The 16,127-nt window shown below is 51.1% G+C and overlaps 1 protein-coding gene and 1 long non-coding RNA gene across 8 annotated transcripts in view; one reads left to right on the top strand and one right to left on the bottom strand.

Annotated features, from left to right (window-relative positions):
- Positions 1-16,127, bottom strand: part of Trak1 (trafficking protein, kinesin binding 1) — a 177,418-nt gene that overhangs the window by 8,733 nt on the left and 152,558 nt on the right. For 4 of the 6 annotated variants that reach the window (NR_152160.1, NM_175114.3, NM_001357969.1 and 1 more), the window contains 4 exons: positions 14,460-14,536; positions 12,743-12,979; positions 11,592-11,908; positions 5,610-5,828 (listed from right to left, as the gene is read on the bottom strand). Coding sequence is in view for 5 of the 6 variants with exons in the window: in NM_175114.3 (NP_780323.2) it covers positions 5,610-5,828; positions 11,592-11,908; positions 12,743-12,979; positions 14,460-14,536 (850 nt within the window). In the remaining variant the exon portion in view is untranslated. Of the gene's footprint in view, positions 1-5,609; positions 5,829-10,304; positions 11,909-12,742; positions 12,980-14,459; positions 14,537-16,127 lie in introns of those variants that run through there. The other 2 variants (NM_001357970.1, NM_001357972.1) reach the window with 2 other exon arrangements.
- Positions 11,261-14,466, top strand: Gm51661. Of its 2 annotated transcripts, none has more exons than XR_003948094.1 (3): positions 11,261-12,300; positions 12,449-12,619; positions 12,720-14,466. It is a non-coding gene; the product is annotated as a predicted gene, 51661 (long non-coding RNA). The 2 variants fall into 2 exon arrangements; XR_003948095.1 differs by having other exon boundaries at positions 11,903-12,312; positions 12,720-12,786.

The raw sequence follows: 16,127 nt of genomic DNA, 5'->3' as shown, positions 1-16,127 counted from the left end.
CAGCTGTGTTGGAAGGCATGGGAAAGGTGAGGCCCACTCTGTTCCTGGTTTGCTGATGTAGCCTGAGTGTTTCTGCTTGGAATGGAGGCACCTAGGAAATGACACTGCCTTCTCACCCATGGCCAGAACCCAGGATGGGTCTCTGACACATCCCTGAGTCTCTAACAGAGTTGGGAGGTGTCTGCATAAACCAGGGGGGCTACTGCACTACAGAGTGTGTAGGCTTCCCAGGATAAAACGCAGAGAGGAGAGGGACCCTGGCGTGGCTCAGGTGCTCTGCTAAGCTCAGGGACCCTGCAGGGACTGACAGATGATGGGCCTCTGCCCACTTGGGCAGCCACATTCAAACACACGCTTTGTGCAGTCCTTAGTAATTTTTATCCTCTGCGAGGGAGGGCAAGCTGACGTGCTCTGGAGTAACCATTTTCCCCTCTGAATGACACCCTAGAAGCCAGTCGTTAAAGGAACGCCCAAGGGGGCTGCTCAGAGGCACTGAAGCCTGCTAGGTCTTGTTTTGAGACAAGGGCTCATGTGTCCCAGAATCCCCAGAGCTCACTATGTAGCCAAGGATGGCCTTGAACATCTGACCTTCCTGACTCTACCTCCCAAGAGTTAGGATTATAAGTGTACACCACTCCTGGTTTATACAGTGCTAGGGATGGAATCCAGGGCTTCATGCACACTAAACAAGTGTTCTACCCACCGAAAAACAGTCAGTCTAAGCTATGCTTATTTAAGATCACATAAATAATTTCTAAAAATGTCAAAAAAATTTTTTTATCTTGCAAAAGGGACCTCATCTTTACAGGGCACAGAGTGCATGCTATACTCACTCTGTGGGGAGCAGACAACTGAATGAAAGAAGGAGGTTACCCCTACTTCCCTGACTTGACCATGGGGGTGTGAAGCAGCTGTCATGTGAGCTGGACCTGCTGTGCACTTTCTATGATCTCACACATACACACACACACACACACACACACACACACACACACACACACACAGAGAGCCACTGTATCAATAGTGGCACCCAGGAGCAGCCTTTCCTACCAAACAAAGCAAAGGTGCCATCTTCAGAACTGAAAGGCTTGGCTTGAGTCGAGCCTAAGAACACGAGCAGGTTTCTGGGTTTTGTCTTTAAGGATGCCCAGCGGATGACGACTGTGTCCTGCTCAGGGACAGAAAGCTGCCTTCCCAATACATGAGATTCATTTTCATGACCCAGATGAAGGCAATCTTATAGAATTCTTCCTAAAAAGACAAGCACTGGGGCACAGAAAGATGTTTCATAATGTATCAGTGCCTTGAAAGATCACAGACAGAGAGCCCTGCACAGCCATGTGCCCAACAGTCATGTCCCGGAAAGCAGAGGGAAGGACCTGCATGGTTACCTTGTACTTACTTGCCTTGGCACAGGGACACTGTCACACTGGCTTCAAAGGAGACTTATACAAAATGTCTTATTTTGACAGTCTTGTTATGTAGCTCAGGCTAGCCTCTGAAATCATCATCCTCCTGTCTCACATGCCTAAGTGCCTGGATGACAGATGTTTGTCCCACCCTTAAGCTAAGAGTGGTTTTCAACTATTCATTGTTATACCTTTATTGGCAAAGCTTCCTAAGGTCTTAGCTTCTGGCTTCCCCATTTTTCTCTGCTCCCTGAGAGTTTCTTTGATTAGCCCTAGTCAGGTCCTGTAGCTCTGTGAAGGCCCCCGGCTTCCCGCCCATTAGACCTCGGTCTGGTAGATTTTTCTGGAAGGTTCCAATGTGGAGACTGAATAGAATCAGGATCATAAGATCATTTTTCTGATTTGGCACAACTGATATTTATAGTTCTTGCGAACTTAAACATTCTATTCACATCACAGCAAACTGTTGTCTGTTTCATTACAAAAAAATATATATGTGTGTGTGTGTGTGTGTGTGTGTGTGTGTGTGTGTGTGTGTGTGCATTAAGAGACAACCCACTTCGTTGCATCCTGCAGAGAGGGCAGGAAAAGCTGCTTCGTGACTCTGAGGTATCCTCTTGAGGAAAGAAAGTTTCAGAACACAGTGGAACTGTCAACGGGGTAAATGCAAAACTCTTCTCTGGATCTTTTTGTACCATCGAGGCCTAACTCCATGGCCCTCGCTGCTCATCCTTCCTTCTGGGGCTGACACAGAGAGGCCAGAGAGCCTCTTTACCTGCTTGGGGAGGTTGGAGAGCATGTCTCCCATTGTTCTCAAGGTGGTGGCTGCCTGTCTGTACATCTCTCATAAATGTCTGCTCATAAAGGCTTCTCCGCACAGATCTCTCTAGAGCCTGCTCTGTCCAGTTTGGAGGAATCAGCTCTTCCTCTGCCCTCCTTCCAGGTTGCAGCTGGCCTGTTCTCAGTTCACCAAATGCACTTAGAAAGAGGCTGGGGGGCTGGTGAGATGGCTCAGTGGGTAAGAGCACCCGACTGCTCTTCCAAAGGTCCAGAGTTCAAATCCCAGCAACCACATGGTGGCTCACAACCATCCATAACGAGATCTGACTCCCTCTTCTGGAGTGTCTGAAGACAGCTACAGTGTACTTACATATAATCAATAAATAAATCTTTAAAAAAAAAAAAAAAAAAAAGAAAGAGGCTGGGACTTTCTTAGCCTGTCTTAACCAGGTGGGTGTGAGCAGAGCATTGACTCTGTATGGACGTAGGGATGCAAAGCCGGGGCCTGGAAAATGTTCCCGTCCCATGTGGAACATGGGAAGGAAGTTCCTTCTGCCAAAGATACCAGAAGGTCTATGAACCAATTGTCCCGCCCATTAGGTCTATGAACCAATTGTACCTACCTTCCCTTCCAGACCCATGGGGTCACTTGTCCAGCTCCTACATACATACAAGCCCATCTGTACCCTCTTCTGTGGATAGTGGTGAGGCTGGGTGGGACACAGAATCAAGGAGTAGAGCTTTGCTCCCTCAGGGCACTGCTGTGTGACAGAGCAGGAGCTGGGCTTCCCTGGCCGGGCCTCCTCCTTTCTGTGGAGGGCTTTTCTTTTTATTCCTTCACCCTGAGCACAGCTCGGATCTCTGTGTTGGTGAAGACGCAGCAAAAAGCTATTTCTTGGCTTCTGCCTCTGGCATTCTGGGGCTTGAGATACAAGAGACCTTCAGTGGCCTGTTTTGAATGAGTGCAGTTTTCATAGTCTACACTGGTGTCAGGGTCTTGGGACCAGTTGTGAGCCATGTGCACTGCAGGGGACAGAGGTGGATACAGCCCAGGGGTCTTCATGAGCCAGTCTCCATGACAGACAAGCCAATCTTTTAGTTCATCTCTGGTGCCAGCTTAATCTCATCTTTCCTTCCACTTTGAATCTTCAGGAGAATTTAACTGAGCTAAATCCTGTAGTGCATTCCGCCAACAAGCTACCAATAGAGCTTAATCAATAGAGCTTAACCAACCACTCCCCACATGCCGGTTGTCCCTGGCCCCAGCCATAAATTAAAATACAGGGTCCTGGCAGGACCAGGTGGTGACTATCCTGAAAAATATGTTTCCTGTGTAAATCCAGAACATAAGCAATCATTAAAATAAAGTAAAACTAGGACCTAAAAGTTGTTTTCAACCATCCGTTTTAATCTTCTAGGTAATTTACAACACAATAGCATAGGGCCATCCTCCATCAGACATGGGATTAAAGAGAAAAAAAATCAAATGGTGCTTCAAAAGACACACTCAAACACACTAATAAAAATGTCTACGGGGCGAGTCTTCCCACTCTTCAGCCCTGCTCAGTGTCAGCTGTAATCCTAACTGCCTTCGGATTCAAACTTCTTTCCTCTGACCCCTTCCCAGGTACACAGCAGCTCTTGGGAGCACAGGGACCAGGCCATTGGGACAAATCCCAAGACCAGAGCTCCAGGTCTTCCCATGGAGACTCACCAGCCTTTAGCCACCCCCTCCCAGGACTGTGCATAAAGAGCATTTGGGGTATCCAGTGTAACTTGGGGTGTCTTAGACTTCTACTCCTGACAGCAGATGGTTCTGTCACTCATCGGAGAAAAGGAGCCATCCTGCTCTGCCACCCTGCCACTGTGTGGCTCTGCAGCCCCTCCCTCCTCGTGGCGCTTCTAGAAAAGAGCTCCCTCCTGGGAAAACAAGCGTTACAGAGCTCTCCCCTCAGCGGGGAGGTGCTGTCTGCCTTCGGATGGACCCAGTACTGATAACAATGGGAGATTTGAAACTGCAGGCTGCGGTCCAGTCCTTTGGTATTGAGCCTGAGATCCTCCTGCCTCAGCTTCCTGGGAATTCTGCGTCTATCCCACCAGGCCTAATTGAGTCTGTGGGCCTCACAGGACAAACGTTCTCGTTTCCTCCGCATCACTTGCTAACTTACTTGTAAAAACTCAAAACATAAACTCTGTGATGACACCTCTAAGGCTGACATTAAAAGAAACAGTTGGTCCAGGTTGGGCCCTTAGACCATGGCTGCCTGTAATTAACCTGGGGGGGTGGTATGAGACACCACCGAAACCTTCATTCTACCTCAGATTTCACAACAAGCCAAGTGTCAGGGCCTCTTAAAATTATGAGGGAGAAAGAGGAATATCCTTTCCTTGCATTTAGTGACCTGGGGATGGCCTGTGCATCGGTCCATTCATTTTTCCTGACACCCGAGTTCTTCCATGTCCCAGCACAATGAGCCAGGAGCTCCAGCAGGCAGATGAAACATCTGGATACAGAGTAACCACATAACTAACTCCCCAGAGGTCCCAGGAGCCTCAAGCATAAACTTCCCATCCCAGTGCAAGGTTTACGGGTCACCTGTGGTCACACTGTGTATAGGTGGGATGGGGGCTAGCCTAGTGTGCATAGGTGAGAGGTGGGATGGGGGCTAGCCTGAGCACCTAGCATCCACCTTGTAAGAGCTGAATGACACCTCTGAGTGTGTACCTGGTTAAAGAGTATCACTAAACACTTAGATAGCGCATGCGCCTTCACTGAGGCTAAGGCACGTCACAGAGCTGACATGCTTTCAAGCATTCTGACCTCTCTCTGCACTTCTTTCCCTCTGGTTTCCGCACATTCTATGTCTTCTCAGTCATTGCCTTTTCCCTAAGACTTCCCCCAGCTTGCTCAGGCTGGAAATCCAGAGAGGACATGGGAGACACCAGATCCAGGGTAGGATGGCTGTAACAGAACCCTCGGGTGTCCCCGTTCTCAGGGCCCCATATCCCGCTTTTTAGCAGCCTTTCCTGCTCCCGCTTGCAGGGCCCCAGGGCTCCATGACGGGCAGAGGGACCCACTCCCGTCACAAGGGGAGGATCTGGTCTCTGTTTTCAAAACAGAGCCTGACAACGGGAAAGCTTTTTCCTGTCATCCACACAGACGAGCAGAAGCTACGGACACAGAGTTACTACGGGTGGTGCCAGGAACAGAGACGAGCAAGGCCCAGAGCTCTGCCTCCGGTAAAGGTGTCAGGTTTACAGGACTAATCGAGGCGCCCTCACCAGACCCCTCCTCCTCCTCCTCCTCCTCCTCCAGGCCCGCTTGTGCTGGCGGCTGGTGCATCTCCTCTGGGGAAGCCTGAGGCTGGCTGGAGTAACTTCTGCTGCCTGAGACAGTCACACGTGCTCGAGACCTCTCACCTGAGGTCTCCGGGTGCTGAATTGGCGTGGAGGTAGCTAGGCCCGCCAGAGAAATGTGGTCACCTGTGTCATCTTCCTCAAAGTCGTTAAGGCAGTACACTTCATCCAGGTCAACATCCAAAGTCCGGAAGCCCTTGGTGACCACACCAGGACGGGGGTCCAGGATGCCCCCAAGATGAGGCTGGGCCAATTGCTGCCAGTGGTGAAGCGTGGCTGAACCTTGTGGGGGAAAGAGAGTGGATACCAAGAGAAGGGAGAGTTAGCATGGCAGCTAGAGCAAATGTTTCCCACCCTCAGAGCTCAATGTGAATACCTGAGCTTGCACAGGACTGTGGGAGGGACTGAGGTCACCCGAGCTTGCAAAGGATTGTGGGAGGGGCTGGGGTCACCTGAGCTTGCACAGGACTAAGGGAGGGACTGAGGTCACCTGAGCTTGCACAGGACTATGGGAGGGATTGAGGTCACCCGAGCTTGCAAAGGATTGTGGGAGGGACTGGGGTTACCTGAGCTTGCATAGGACTATGGGAGGGACTGGGGTCACCTGAGCTTGCACAGGACTGACTGTGGGAAGGACTGGGGTAGAACTGGCTTGACCTAACTGGACAACAGTGTGTCCCTGTCACACCAGGAGGGAGTGGCACTGTAAAGAACCAATACTTTCAAAAGTAAAATTACACTATATATTGTGTGCCAATGATGTCTGGTAACAAAGTATTTTAAACCACCAGGTGCTAACACCCAAACTTAACACATTATCACTTTGCTGACAGAAGAGGGTGAAATGGTGAGCAAGGGCCACAGGAAACTTGTGAAGCCATCAGGAGAACAACCGGGGATCAGAAAGACACCCGGATGCTCTGGTACAAGTCTGCTGCCGACCATACCAGACTCACCTGCAAACGGAAGCTAAGGAAGGAGAATGGAGGAGCCACCAGGTGAGGCAGGGAGGACGTAAGGTAAATAAGTCACAGAAGCCTAGAGCAGAGGTGCCATCTCCAGGGTGACACCAAACCCTAGGACTCAGGTGTCAGCCAGAGGGTTTGTAATAACACCGGAGTGTGTCCCTGATGACCTCATGTGTCCCAGGTGCTCTACCAAGAAAGGTGTCACAAGGCCAGGAGTGTCTGCGAGCCTGGATGTGGAGGAGCCAAGCGGCATCTCATGAGTGTGCTGTGGTGCTCCATGCTTCTGCCCAGCCTCTGGGCACCTGACACACCATGCAGGATGCCACGTCTGGCAGAAGGCCCAGAAGGCTGGGACCCGAAGCCCTCTTCTACAGACAAAAGTTTAGACACTCAAATGTACATGGCCAGAAATAAACAGGCCTCATGCTGCAGACAGAGAAGCCCTCAGAGACAGGAGACTGCCTGCACCATGGCTCACAGCATCCAGGACTACTTTCTAGCTGAGTAAAAACTCCTTAACAGGGAGTGGGGGAGGGGGAGGGGTGGAGTGGAAGCTGCTTGCCGCCAGTGCCTTGTACCTTGAGAGGAGAGACAGAAAGGTGGTTGGGGTGGGTGAGGGGCAGCCCCGGCTGGACACCGGGTAAGGGGTGACATGGAGGTCTTAGAAGGATTCTGAAAACGGACTACTTCAATTCTGCTTAAAATTAAAGAGAAAAACTAAACACACTGAAAACCCCAACACCCTCAGCCCTTCACGGGCCACACCAGGTTTAAGGACACACGTTATATCCTCCTTGATAGACTTGGGCCTAATGAATGGGGTAAAAAATACTTTCTACAAACAAAAGGAAAAAGAAAAACAACAAAACAAAACAACAAAGAGGTTGTTAAAAATGGAATCCACCCTATAAAGATTTTATAACGAGTCCTCAACTTGGGACAAAGCACAGGTATTTTTGTGACCATGATTGTGGGAGAAGACTAGGCTGCTAGCGCCACCCAGTGGCCGAGCTGAACATCCCAGCGATGCTCTGAGGCCCCACAGGCTCAGGCACTGACCATAGAGGGAAATGCACGAACTGGTGGGGCATGCAGGCATCTGTGGGATCCTGAGCTCCCAGATGCCACACACAACTGTTTCCTAAGGCTAGCTCACGTCGGACACGGCAGTATGGTGTGCCTTGACAGAGGACAGGAGGGACAGGCAGGAACACTTTTAGTCTGTACTCTACATTCTTTTGTTTTCTAAGCCAGGGTTTCTCTGTGTAGCCCTGGCTGCCCTGGAACTTACTCTGTATTCAAGGATGGCCTCGAACTTAGAGATCTGCCTGCCTCTGTCTCCTAGTGTTGGTATAAGCCACATTCTAACTTTGTGCTGTCTGCAGGGGTACTTACGGTGTGCCTCTGCACACATACATTGTAAGGATTTCTTTGACCTGGTTGCAATCCAAATGAGACTTGGGGAGGAATTCAAGACATGGTAGTCATAGTAGACCCCCACAGAGAGACCACGCAGGAAGACTATCAGCAGCAACAGGACAACGTAGCAGCACCGTGAAACTCAGAGACAGGCTAACTCTCTGACTGGAGGGGCAAGGCTAAACTATGGGATGACTGGCTGCCTCTGCTTCCTCTCCCTGGATAACTTTCTGGCCAGGGATGATGGAAGGCAGATCTCTGGTGGGCTAACCCTTTGTCTTCTCCACTAACTGAAGACAGCCTGAAGACTCCACCCCTGCCTCTGTTTACTGGTGTGTGAAATCATGGTGGCACATGCTCCATATTCCAATAAAAACTCGCTGTGCTCTACACATAAGCACTACTATGCACTCCTCAAACTTCCTCATAGGGAGTGTCACTCACTGCACAAATGGGAATGGAAGGTTCCTGACGCTAAGTGACTGGGGTCAGATCATGAGTGCTTCAGGCAAGTGGGCTCAGTGGCAGCAGGGGCTGGCCACCAGGTATATACATGGTGCCAGTGACCCACAGCAGAACTTCCAGGTGGATGTCCAGGGCCTAGCAGGAGGGCCAGACACTCATGCACTGAGGGAACCTCTGTCACCTCTGACAGTCCCCATCACAATGTCCATGTGCTTTCTCACGGAAGGTCACGGGGAGAGCCTGGCAGAAGCCATTATCAAGGACAACCTGGATGTCCGTATGTCAGGACACCGTTTTACCATCACTCAGCACTGAGTGTGGGCCTCACCACACGCCTGACTCCTTTAGTTTCGGGATCACCCTGTTGTCTCTCCTCCTCACAGACAAAAACACTGAGTGTGGGAGAGAGACACCAGAGGCTGCGTTAGAGCAAGCAGCCACCTCTGGCATCTGTCCCCGGAAGCTCTCAGCAGAAGAGAATGCCTTCCCCTGGCTGAGCGTCAGGGATCCAGCAATAGCAAGCCCAGGCAACGGCTCTGCCCATGGGACAGGTGTTTTCAATCCCTCAGACCCGAAAGCTGCCTCAACCTTAGCTCTGATGTTTGGTTTGTCAACAGTGGACCTCAAGAACACTTCCCCCTGGCTGGGTAGGAGGCTCCAGGTATTCAAGAAGCCTAGCACTGAGCAGAAGCCCCCACCATGACACTCCCATACCCCAAGCCCTTACCTAGGAATTCCACCCAGCTCCAGGCTGGCTGCCTGAAATCCTCTCCTTGATATGGAGAGCAAAGGTGAAAGTGACTGTGAAGCAGGCCAGAGCACAAGGGCCTCACCCTGTCCTTTCTTTCTGTGTCACTCCCCATCCCAGCCTCGTTCCCTTATCCAGCAGGAAGCAGGACATGACCACCACACCCTGCCACCCACCTGAGAACACAGATGGACTACTGCCTGCCTCGGTTGGTCTCTCTGCGATAGATAACTCTCTCTATCTTGAATATTCTGTCCTTCACTTGCCTAACCTTGAAAGGCCTGGTGAGAACGTGAGAGCATCTGCCGCACCTAGCTCCGCTGGGCTGGCAGACACATGAGGAGATGGCAGGACGGTTGGCATGAAGAAGGAGATCTAGACAGAGGACACTGTTGGCTTCTACGATGCTCCCAGACAGTGGTCTCCGGGGACCTCACCCCAGGTGCCTTTCCCTGGACTGCTGGTGATCGAGGGCACTCCTATCAGTGTCTCACTGGGCCAGGTGAGAACATGACCTCAGGGTAATGACAGTCCAGATCTGGTAACTGGGCCCTACAGATCTATGTGGCTGAATCAGACAAATCTGATAATCTTGTTTGACAGCTATTTGCCTATGTTACAAATAAGGAAGATGGCTCAAGAGGGAAGCTAACTCGGCAGGCACGGTGACAGTGTTCAGAGGCTGTAGCTAGGAAGCCAGACTATACTCACACCCCATCTTAGAGTAAACATGGCAACACAGATATTGACTGTGGAGGGGAAGGAAGGAAGAAAATATCAGTTGTCTTTTGAACGGCTGGGGAAGAAGTCTGAGAAACACAAAATGAAGCCAAAAGGATCCTTATCACAAGGCTTTGTTACAGGCCATAGTGATAAGAAGGACGAGGGTGCCACAGGCAAAATCCATCTTACAAATGAATGGGGTCTCCTCTGACTCTTGTCATAAAAATATTGCCACCCAGGGCACAAGGTCAGAGAAATAGAGATGAATTGGTCAAAATAAAATGTTCAAAATCTCATCCTGCAATGCACTTGAAAAAAATGAGCCCAAGACGTAACATAGGTGACCCAACGAAACACGATAAAGAATGGGAAGCTGAGAGGTGGTGTCTAATGGTCTTTGAGAGACAGAAGAAGAAAAGAAAAGAAAGGCGGAAATAAACTGCAGAAATGGAAGGTTTTATTGAAGGAAAACCAGACATAATTGCAGGTCAGAAAACAATCCCCAAGATTACAACTGAACAAACAATTAAAAAGGAGAGAGCCTCCCTGTCCTGAGAACTAGGGAGGACCGAAATGACACAAACCATAATCACTAAATGAAAACAGAAAGAAAGAAAGAAAATAGTCCTTCCTCCTTCTTGGGGACACTGGGACCATGGTGCAGGCGTGACCTCAGCTTTGCAGGCTGCCTGCCCAGTAAGGCTGCCTCGGTCCCCTCCTGGGATGAAAACAGTTATTTGCTCTCTATAAGCACGGAGCACAAGTCTGTACCTGTGTGACAGAAACCATCTGTGGCACCGAGACGTTGCAGCGAGTGTGGGGTGTAACTAGATTAAAGCATCAAAGATGCCCCCGAGAAGGGATAACGATAAAAGCTCAGAACAGTGCAGACATACAGACGTCTGACTTCACATCAAAAATACACTACGTGGTTCTAAAGCAGGGCTCCCAACTCACACGGGCTTCAGACTAAAGTGTGTATGTGGGGGGCGGGGGTGGGGGCGGGGTGTACACAAAACCAGTACACACTAGGTGGCTCCTGACAAGGCAGGGGGACAGAGGAAACAGTGAGGTCTTCTAGGAACTAGAAGTACTATGGGGGAGGGGGGTTAGTGGAGTCTAAACAGGCTGGCCTCCATCCCTCCCTCCCTCCTGCCTCCATACTTCAGACTGGGGGTTGGGGTGGGGGGACCTAGTTCACAGCAAAACACACCTCCAGAAAGCCACATCCTCTCTATGAAAAACAGGTTGGAACATGTGATTGATCACACACACACATACGACACTTCCACATGCCTGGGGGTCGGGGGTCACAATGTACACTTTGCGTTATTTGACAGTAAAATCTCTGAGAAGCCAATGTATCCCTTCCCCACCCCTCTCAGACCCTGGGTTATCCAGAAGTAGCTTGTTGTCACACAGCTACCATTGAGGGTCTGAAGCTATGCCACTGCCACTACATTTGGGTCCTAAAGTGTTAAGGACAAAAGTGAGAGACCTGCACCTGTGGGAGTTTCACCCAGGAGTGTACTGCTCAAGCCACGACAGAGACTGCCGAAACAGAGGGCACACCTCAGAGGAACTCAAACCAACAGCGTGGGTGGCTATCTCGAAAGAAAAATGAATAGGTGTGACACTGGTGGCTGGCTTTCCTGTGGTGGATCAGGGCCCAGAGAGAGTCGCAGAGGAGGACAGAGAGGGGCCGAGGCCCCTGGTGGTCACCTTCGAGTGGCTTCACGATCTGCAGCTTCTCGGGCAGGTAGGAGCGGCTGCTGAAGGACATGCCAGAGAAGCCCGTGAACTCGGAGAAGCGTGAGTGTGTTCCCAGGGACATGATGCTCTCGGTGGGCGTGAGCGAGCCACTGTGCAGCTCCCCCTTCTCAGCCAGCTCTCGCAGCTTCCTCTCCTGCTCCTCCTCGAAGAACCTCCGCTCAGACAGGTAGTTCTCCCGGCGTAGGGATAGCCGCCTAAGTGCCGTCTCCAGGTCATGGGAGCCTGGCGTGCCTGGAGTGCCCGGCTTCTTATTGTGGTCCTCGTTCCTGGGAAGACATGGATAAGTATCTACAACCAGGAAAGGATAGTGAGACCCCACCACCACCACCCAGGGCAAAGAGACAGGAAATGGTCTGAGGAGAGCAGGGCCAGCCAGCCACTGAAGGAGTTCCCTCTGTGGGTCTCAACTGACTATTCTTAGAGGCAGGTGGTTGTACGAGGATGGACTGAAAATTTGCAAAAATGTGTCTTCATAAGCATCTCTCTCCAGGTTGTTCTGGAAGAAACCTTTTGCAGGTGGCTGGCTGTACGTAGGTCCTGAGGGAGAACCGACTCAACCCTCTCGTCTCTTAAACGAAGGGGCCTGTGCTCTCCGTTCTGAGTAAAACCTGCTCTGATCTCGGAGAAAGAACCCTTCTGATGGCTTAACTGGTCCCAGGTATCTGTTTTAGTAAGTCAGAGGGCCAGGGCGCACAGGAGGATGATGGGAGTGGGGCTGGGGTTCTACGGGGCATTAGGGTGGAGAGGAACTGACCATAACTAAGGGGAACACACAACTGAGAACCCCTACATTCCACCTTCTGAAGCAAACCAGAGAGCCTGGGATCTCCTACGCTTGCCGGCACCCAGGCTCCCGAGGGGTCACGGTGATGATCTGTGGGAAATGTGTTAGTTCTCCCTCCATGATGTTATGGTAAAGCACACCGTGGACATCAGCTCGAGATACTACCCCAGAAAAGACCAGTGTCATGGATAAGGTGGGTAACTGGGACGTGGCGGCTCTCATCCACCTCTCTCCGATGGTGTCTGAGCCCATGTTCAAGGTGTATCTCCTCCCCCAACCACCCCTTCCAACAGAAGGAGAGGAGCCCGCCGCTCACCCCAGGTCGGCTGCCTCGGTCTCCAGGAGGATGCTGTTGGTTTTGTTATCGAGGACCACGTTGCTGACGTCGCTGCCGTAGAAGCTGGAGCGAGGGGTGCTGACGCAGCTGGACAGGAGGGAGTTCATGGCTGAGGACTGGTTGGAGCCCGGGATGTTCATGGGAGAAGGGGTTAGTGATCTCTGCTTGACCACTTGATTGACGTTCCTCACCGTCTCGAAGACACGCTTCTGGTGGCTGCGGAGGACAGGGCAGCCGTGAGCCAGCATATCAGGATGAACCTGGAGCTAGCTCCTCCACAGATGCCTACCGTGGGTGGCCCGCTGTCTGGGGGCCTCACATGCTCCTTAGGGAATGGGGTGCCTGCATCATAGCATGCTAGTGCCAACCGCACCTAAGGCTCAGTAGCACAGCTCAGCACTGATGAGCTAAGGCTAGCCCACATGGCTCTGTTTATCACGACCTGAAGCCTGAGCTACAAATGCTAGTGCTTTGGGGTTGCTTTCTCCCTGGCAGGCCAGCTTCTTTCAGACATACAATGAGAGCCACAGGAGGGCCGTGCTCGCTCCATTGTAACCACTCACATAAAGTGAAACAGCAGAGCTCCACGGCAGTCTGGAGTTTCTGCCTTGAGAAGATAAAACCCCACTGGGCTATTCTTAGAAACTGCCATTTCTAAGCACGGAGCCCACAGTTTGATTTCTCCTTTTAAGGGGAAGAGGGTTGGGCATATGCTCGGACTAGCTGCTTCCTCTGGGGATGCCGGAGCTGTACATACACCAAAGCCACCAGGACGCTAGTCATTCAGGAGGAGACGTGGTCCCCAGATCTCTCAGTGTTCCATGAAGGTTATAATGGCTTGTATATGCTCGGCCCAGGGAGTGGCACTATTAGAAGGTGTGGCCTTGTTAGAGTAGGTGTGTCACTGTGGGTGTGGGCTTTAAGATCCTCATCCTAGCTGCCTGGAAGCCAGTATTCTGCTAACAGCCTTCAGCTAGGAAGACAGTATTCTGCTAGCAGCCTTCAGATGAAGATGTAGAACTCCCAGCTCCTCCTGTACCATGCCTGCCTGGATGCTGCCATGTTCCCACCTTGATGATAATGGACTGAACCTCTAAACCTGTAAGCCAGCCCCAGTTAAATGTTGTTCTTTATAATACTTGCATTGGTCGTGGTGTCTGTTCACAGCAGTAGGGGAGATGTAGGGGCCGAGACCCCAGGAGTAGCCAGAGGATCAGAAGCCTGGCTCACAGCACTGAAGAGCCCGTGTTTTTCTTTTCTTAGCAAACATGAACACTTTTTAGCGTAATGCTTTCCATTAAGGGAAAAGGTGGAGGGTGGGAGATGGGAAACCCAGCATCCTCCCCACTCCCTGGAAATTCATCAGGTAACCTCCTTTGTTGGTTTGGGTTGTTTTTCCGAGATGGGACCCAAGAATCCCAGCTATAAAGAGGGCCTTGAACGCCTGAGCCTCCTTCCTCTACTTTACCACAAGGTGCTATGAGGGACACAACCCAGGGCCCTGCATGCCAGGAAACTATGCTACCTAGTGAGCTCCAGCCTTAGAGAGATGTCACTGTATCGTCTACTTCCCTTAACCTGACAGGGAAGGACCATGGCTGGCCGGTGGTGTCTAAGGTCCATACACGCTAGGTTATGAGCACCGGTTCTGAGTCAGTTTGAGGGGACTTGAAATATAAAGGCCACAAGGTCATACGTGATGTCTGGAGACTCCAGCTCTTCCAGCTGCAGCTCCTTGCGCATAGTTCCCTCGATTTCTGCAGCCAACGAGTCCTGGGGAAAGACAGAAGACATGCGTGGACTGAGCAGGGGCTCAAGGCTTCCATTTCTAGATGAGGTCTGTGGCCAGAAGAGCCAGGAGGAGACCAGGCACCCAGCAGTCTCCAGACTTCATGCCATACAACACAAGGCTAAAAGCAATCCCTACACAGAGAGAATCTGCCAAGCCATGGCCAGGGCAAGTTCTGAGCACACAGCACCTTTGGGTTTAAGTGAACAGCCCCTGACTCTCACGTAGCTGAGTGTCTGACAGCCAGGCACTCTTTGACCAAATGACAGAGCTAAAATTGTGGCTACGATGTGGGATGGAGAAATCAGGGGGCACAGGAGAGTGTGTTCAGAACAGTGGGAACAAGTCCAAATATCTCTAAACTTCCAAAAGGTCCCACACAGTCCAGTTTATGGTCCCAGTGACTCAGGATTATGACACACAGGAGGCCAAGGCTTTCACCTGACTCCTAGGTAGACAATCACCTGCTGAAAGCTCTCTGGTTCTGCTTGCTGGGGAAAGGTCCCTGCCTGCATGGACTGTGGTCGACATGTTGCCACTGCTGTACTTTCTCTGCAAGCTCCTTGCTCCACCAGCTAGCCATGGCAACCGCCTGTGTTCTCAGGTGACAGGACTGCTGCTTCCAGTAAAAAACTGTACTCCCTCTTTGCAGACATTCCCTGCCCACCCTGACCCCACCGCACCCCATCTTCCACACAGTGCACCAGTTAGCTCTTTAATTCCTACTAACTTTCTGGACTACACTGCTGCCCTTTTCTGAGGGGACGAGGGAGTGTAAGCTTTAGGGTCAGGGGAAGGCTGGTCCTGGAGTGCTAACTACCCAGGTGTACTGAGGTTGACCCCCACCCCCACCCATCCCCACCATGTGAGGAAGGTTTATGAAAACAGAGGACAAATTTCCCCAACAAGGTTCAAGGGGCACCCGAGTCTGCCTGTGGACTGCAGATTGAAAAATCCCACCACAAGGCAATGGAATTGAAAACGCTGATGAGGAAAGCTGCTCCTGGCAGCTGGAGTGGCAGAGAGCAGACGCAGATCTGGGCGCTCAGCTCCAGCCACATGGGCACGCTGCAGCCTTTAGACTTTCAGAACAATCCTCTCTAAAACCTGAGCTTGCAAGAGTCTCGAAACGGGCAAACAAAAGCTTTCAGTAAGCATGAAAGTGGAGACTCCAGGGTGTGTGCTAGCCAGGATGGTTTGATTTTTTTTCCTTCTTTTTAAATTATATATATTTTTAATTGTGTGTGTGTACATACATACACACAGGGACACAATGACAGTGCTTGTGCACTACGGTGGACCTGCTGAGGTCAGAGGACAATTTGGGGGCGTTAGTTCTTTCCTGTCTTATTGAGATGGGGATCTTTCCGGTTTCTGTCACTCCTCACAGTATTCCAGGCTAGTTGGCCTGTAAATTTCTGGCAGGTTCCCTGTCTCCACTTCCCATGTCACAGCATGAATGCAGAGATTACAGATGTATGCCACCAGATCTGGCTTTTCTTATGGTCTCTGGAGATCAACCTCAGTCTGTCAGGCTTGCACATCCTAGTGTTTTTAACGTGCTGAGCCTGACAT

The sequence above is a fragment of the Mus musculus genome, chromosome 9, assembly GCF_000001635.26.
Source record: "Mus musculus strain C57BL/6J chromosome 9, GRCm38.p6 C57BL/6J".
NCBI classification, from domain to species: Eukaryota; Metazoa; Chordata; class Mammalia; order Rodentia; family Muridae; genus Mus; species Mus musculus.
This window is presented reverse-complemented; position numbering and strand designations above follow the sequence as displayed.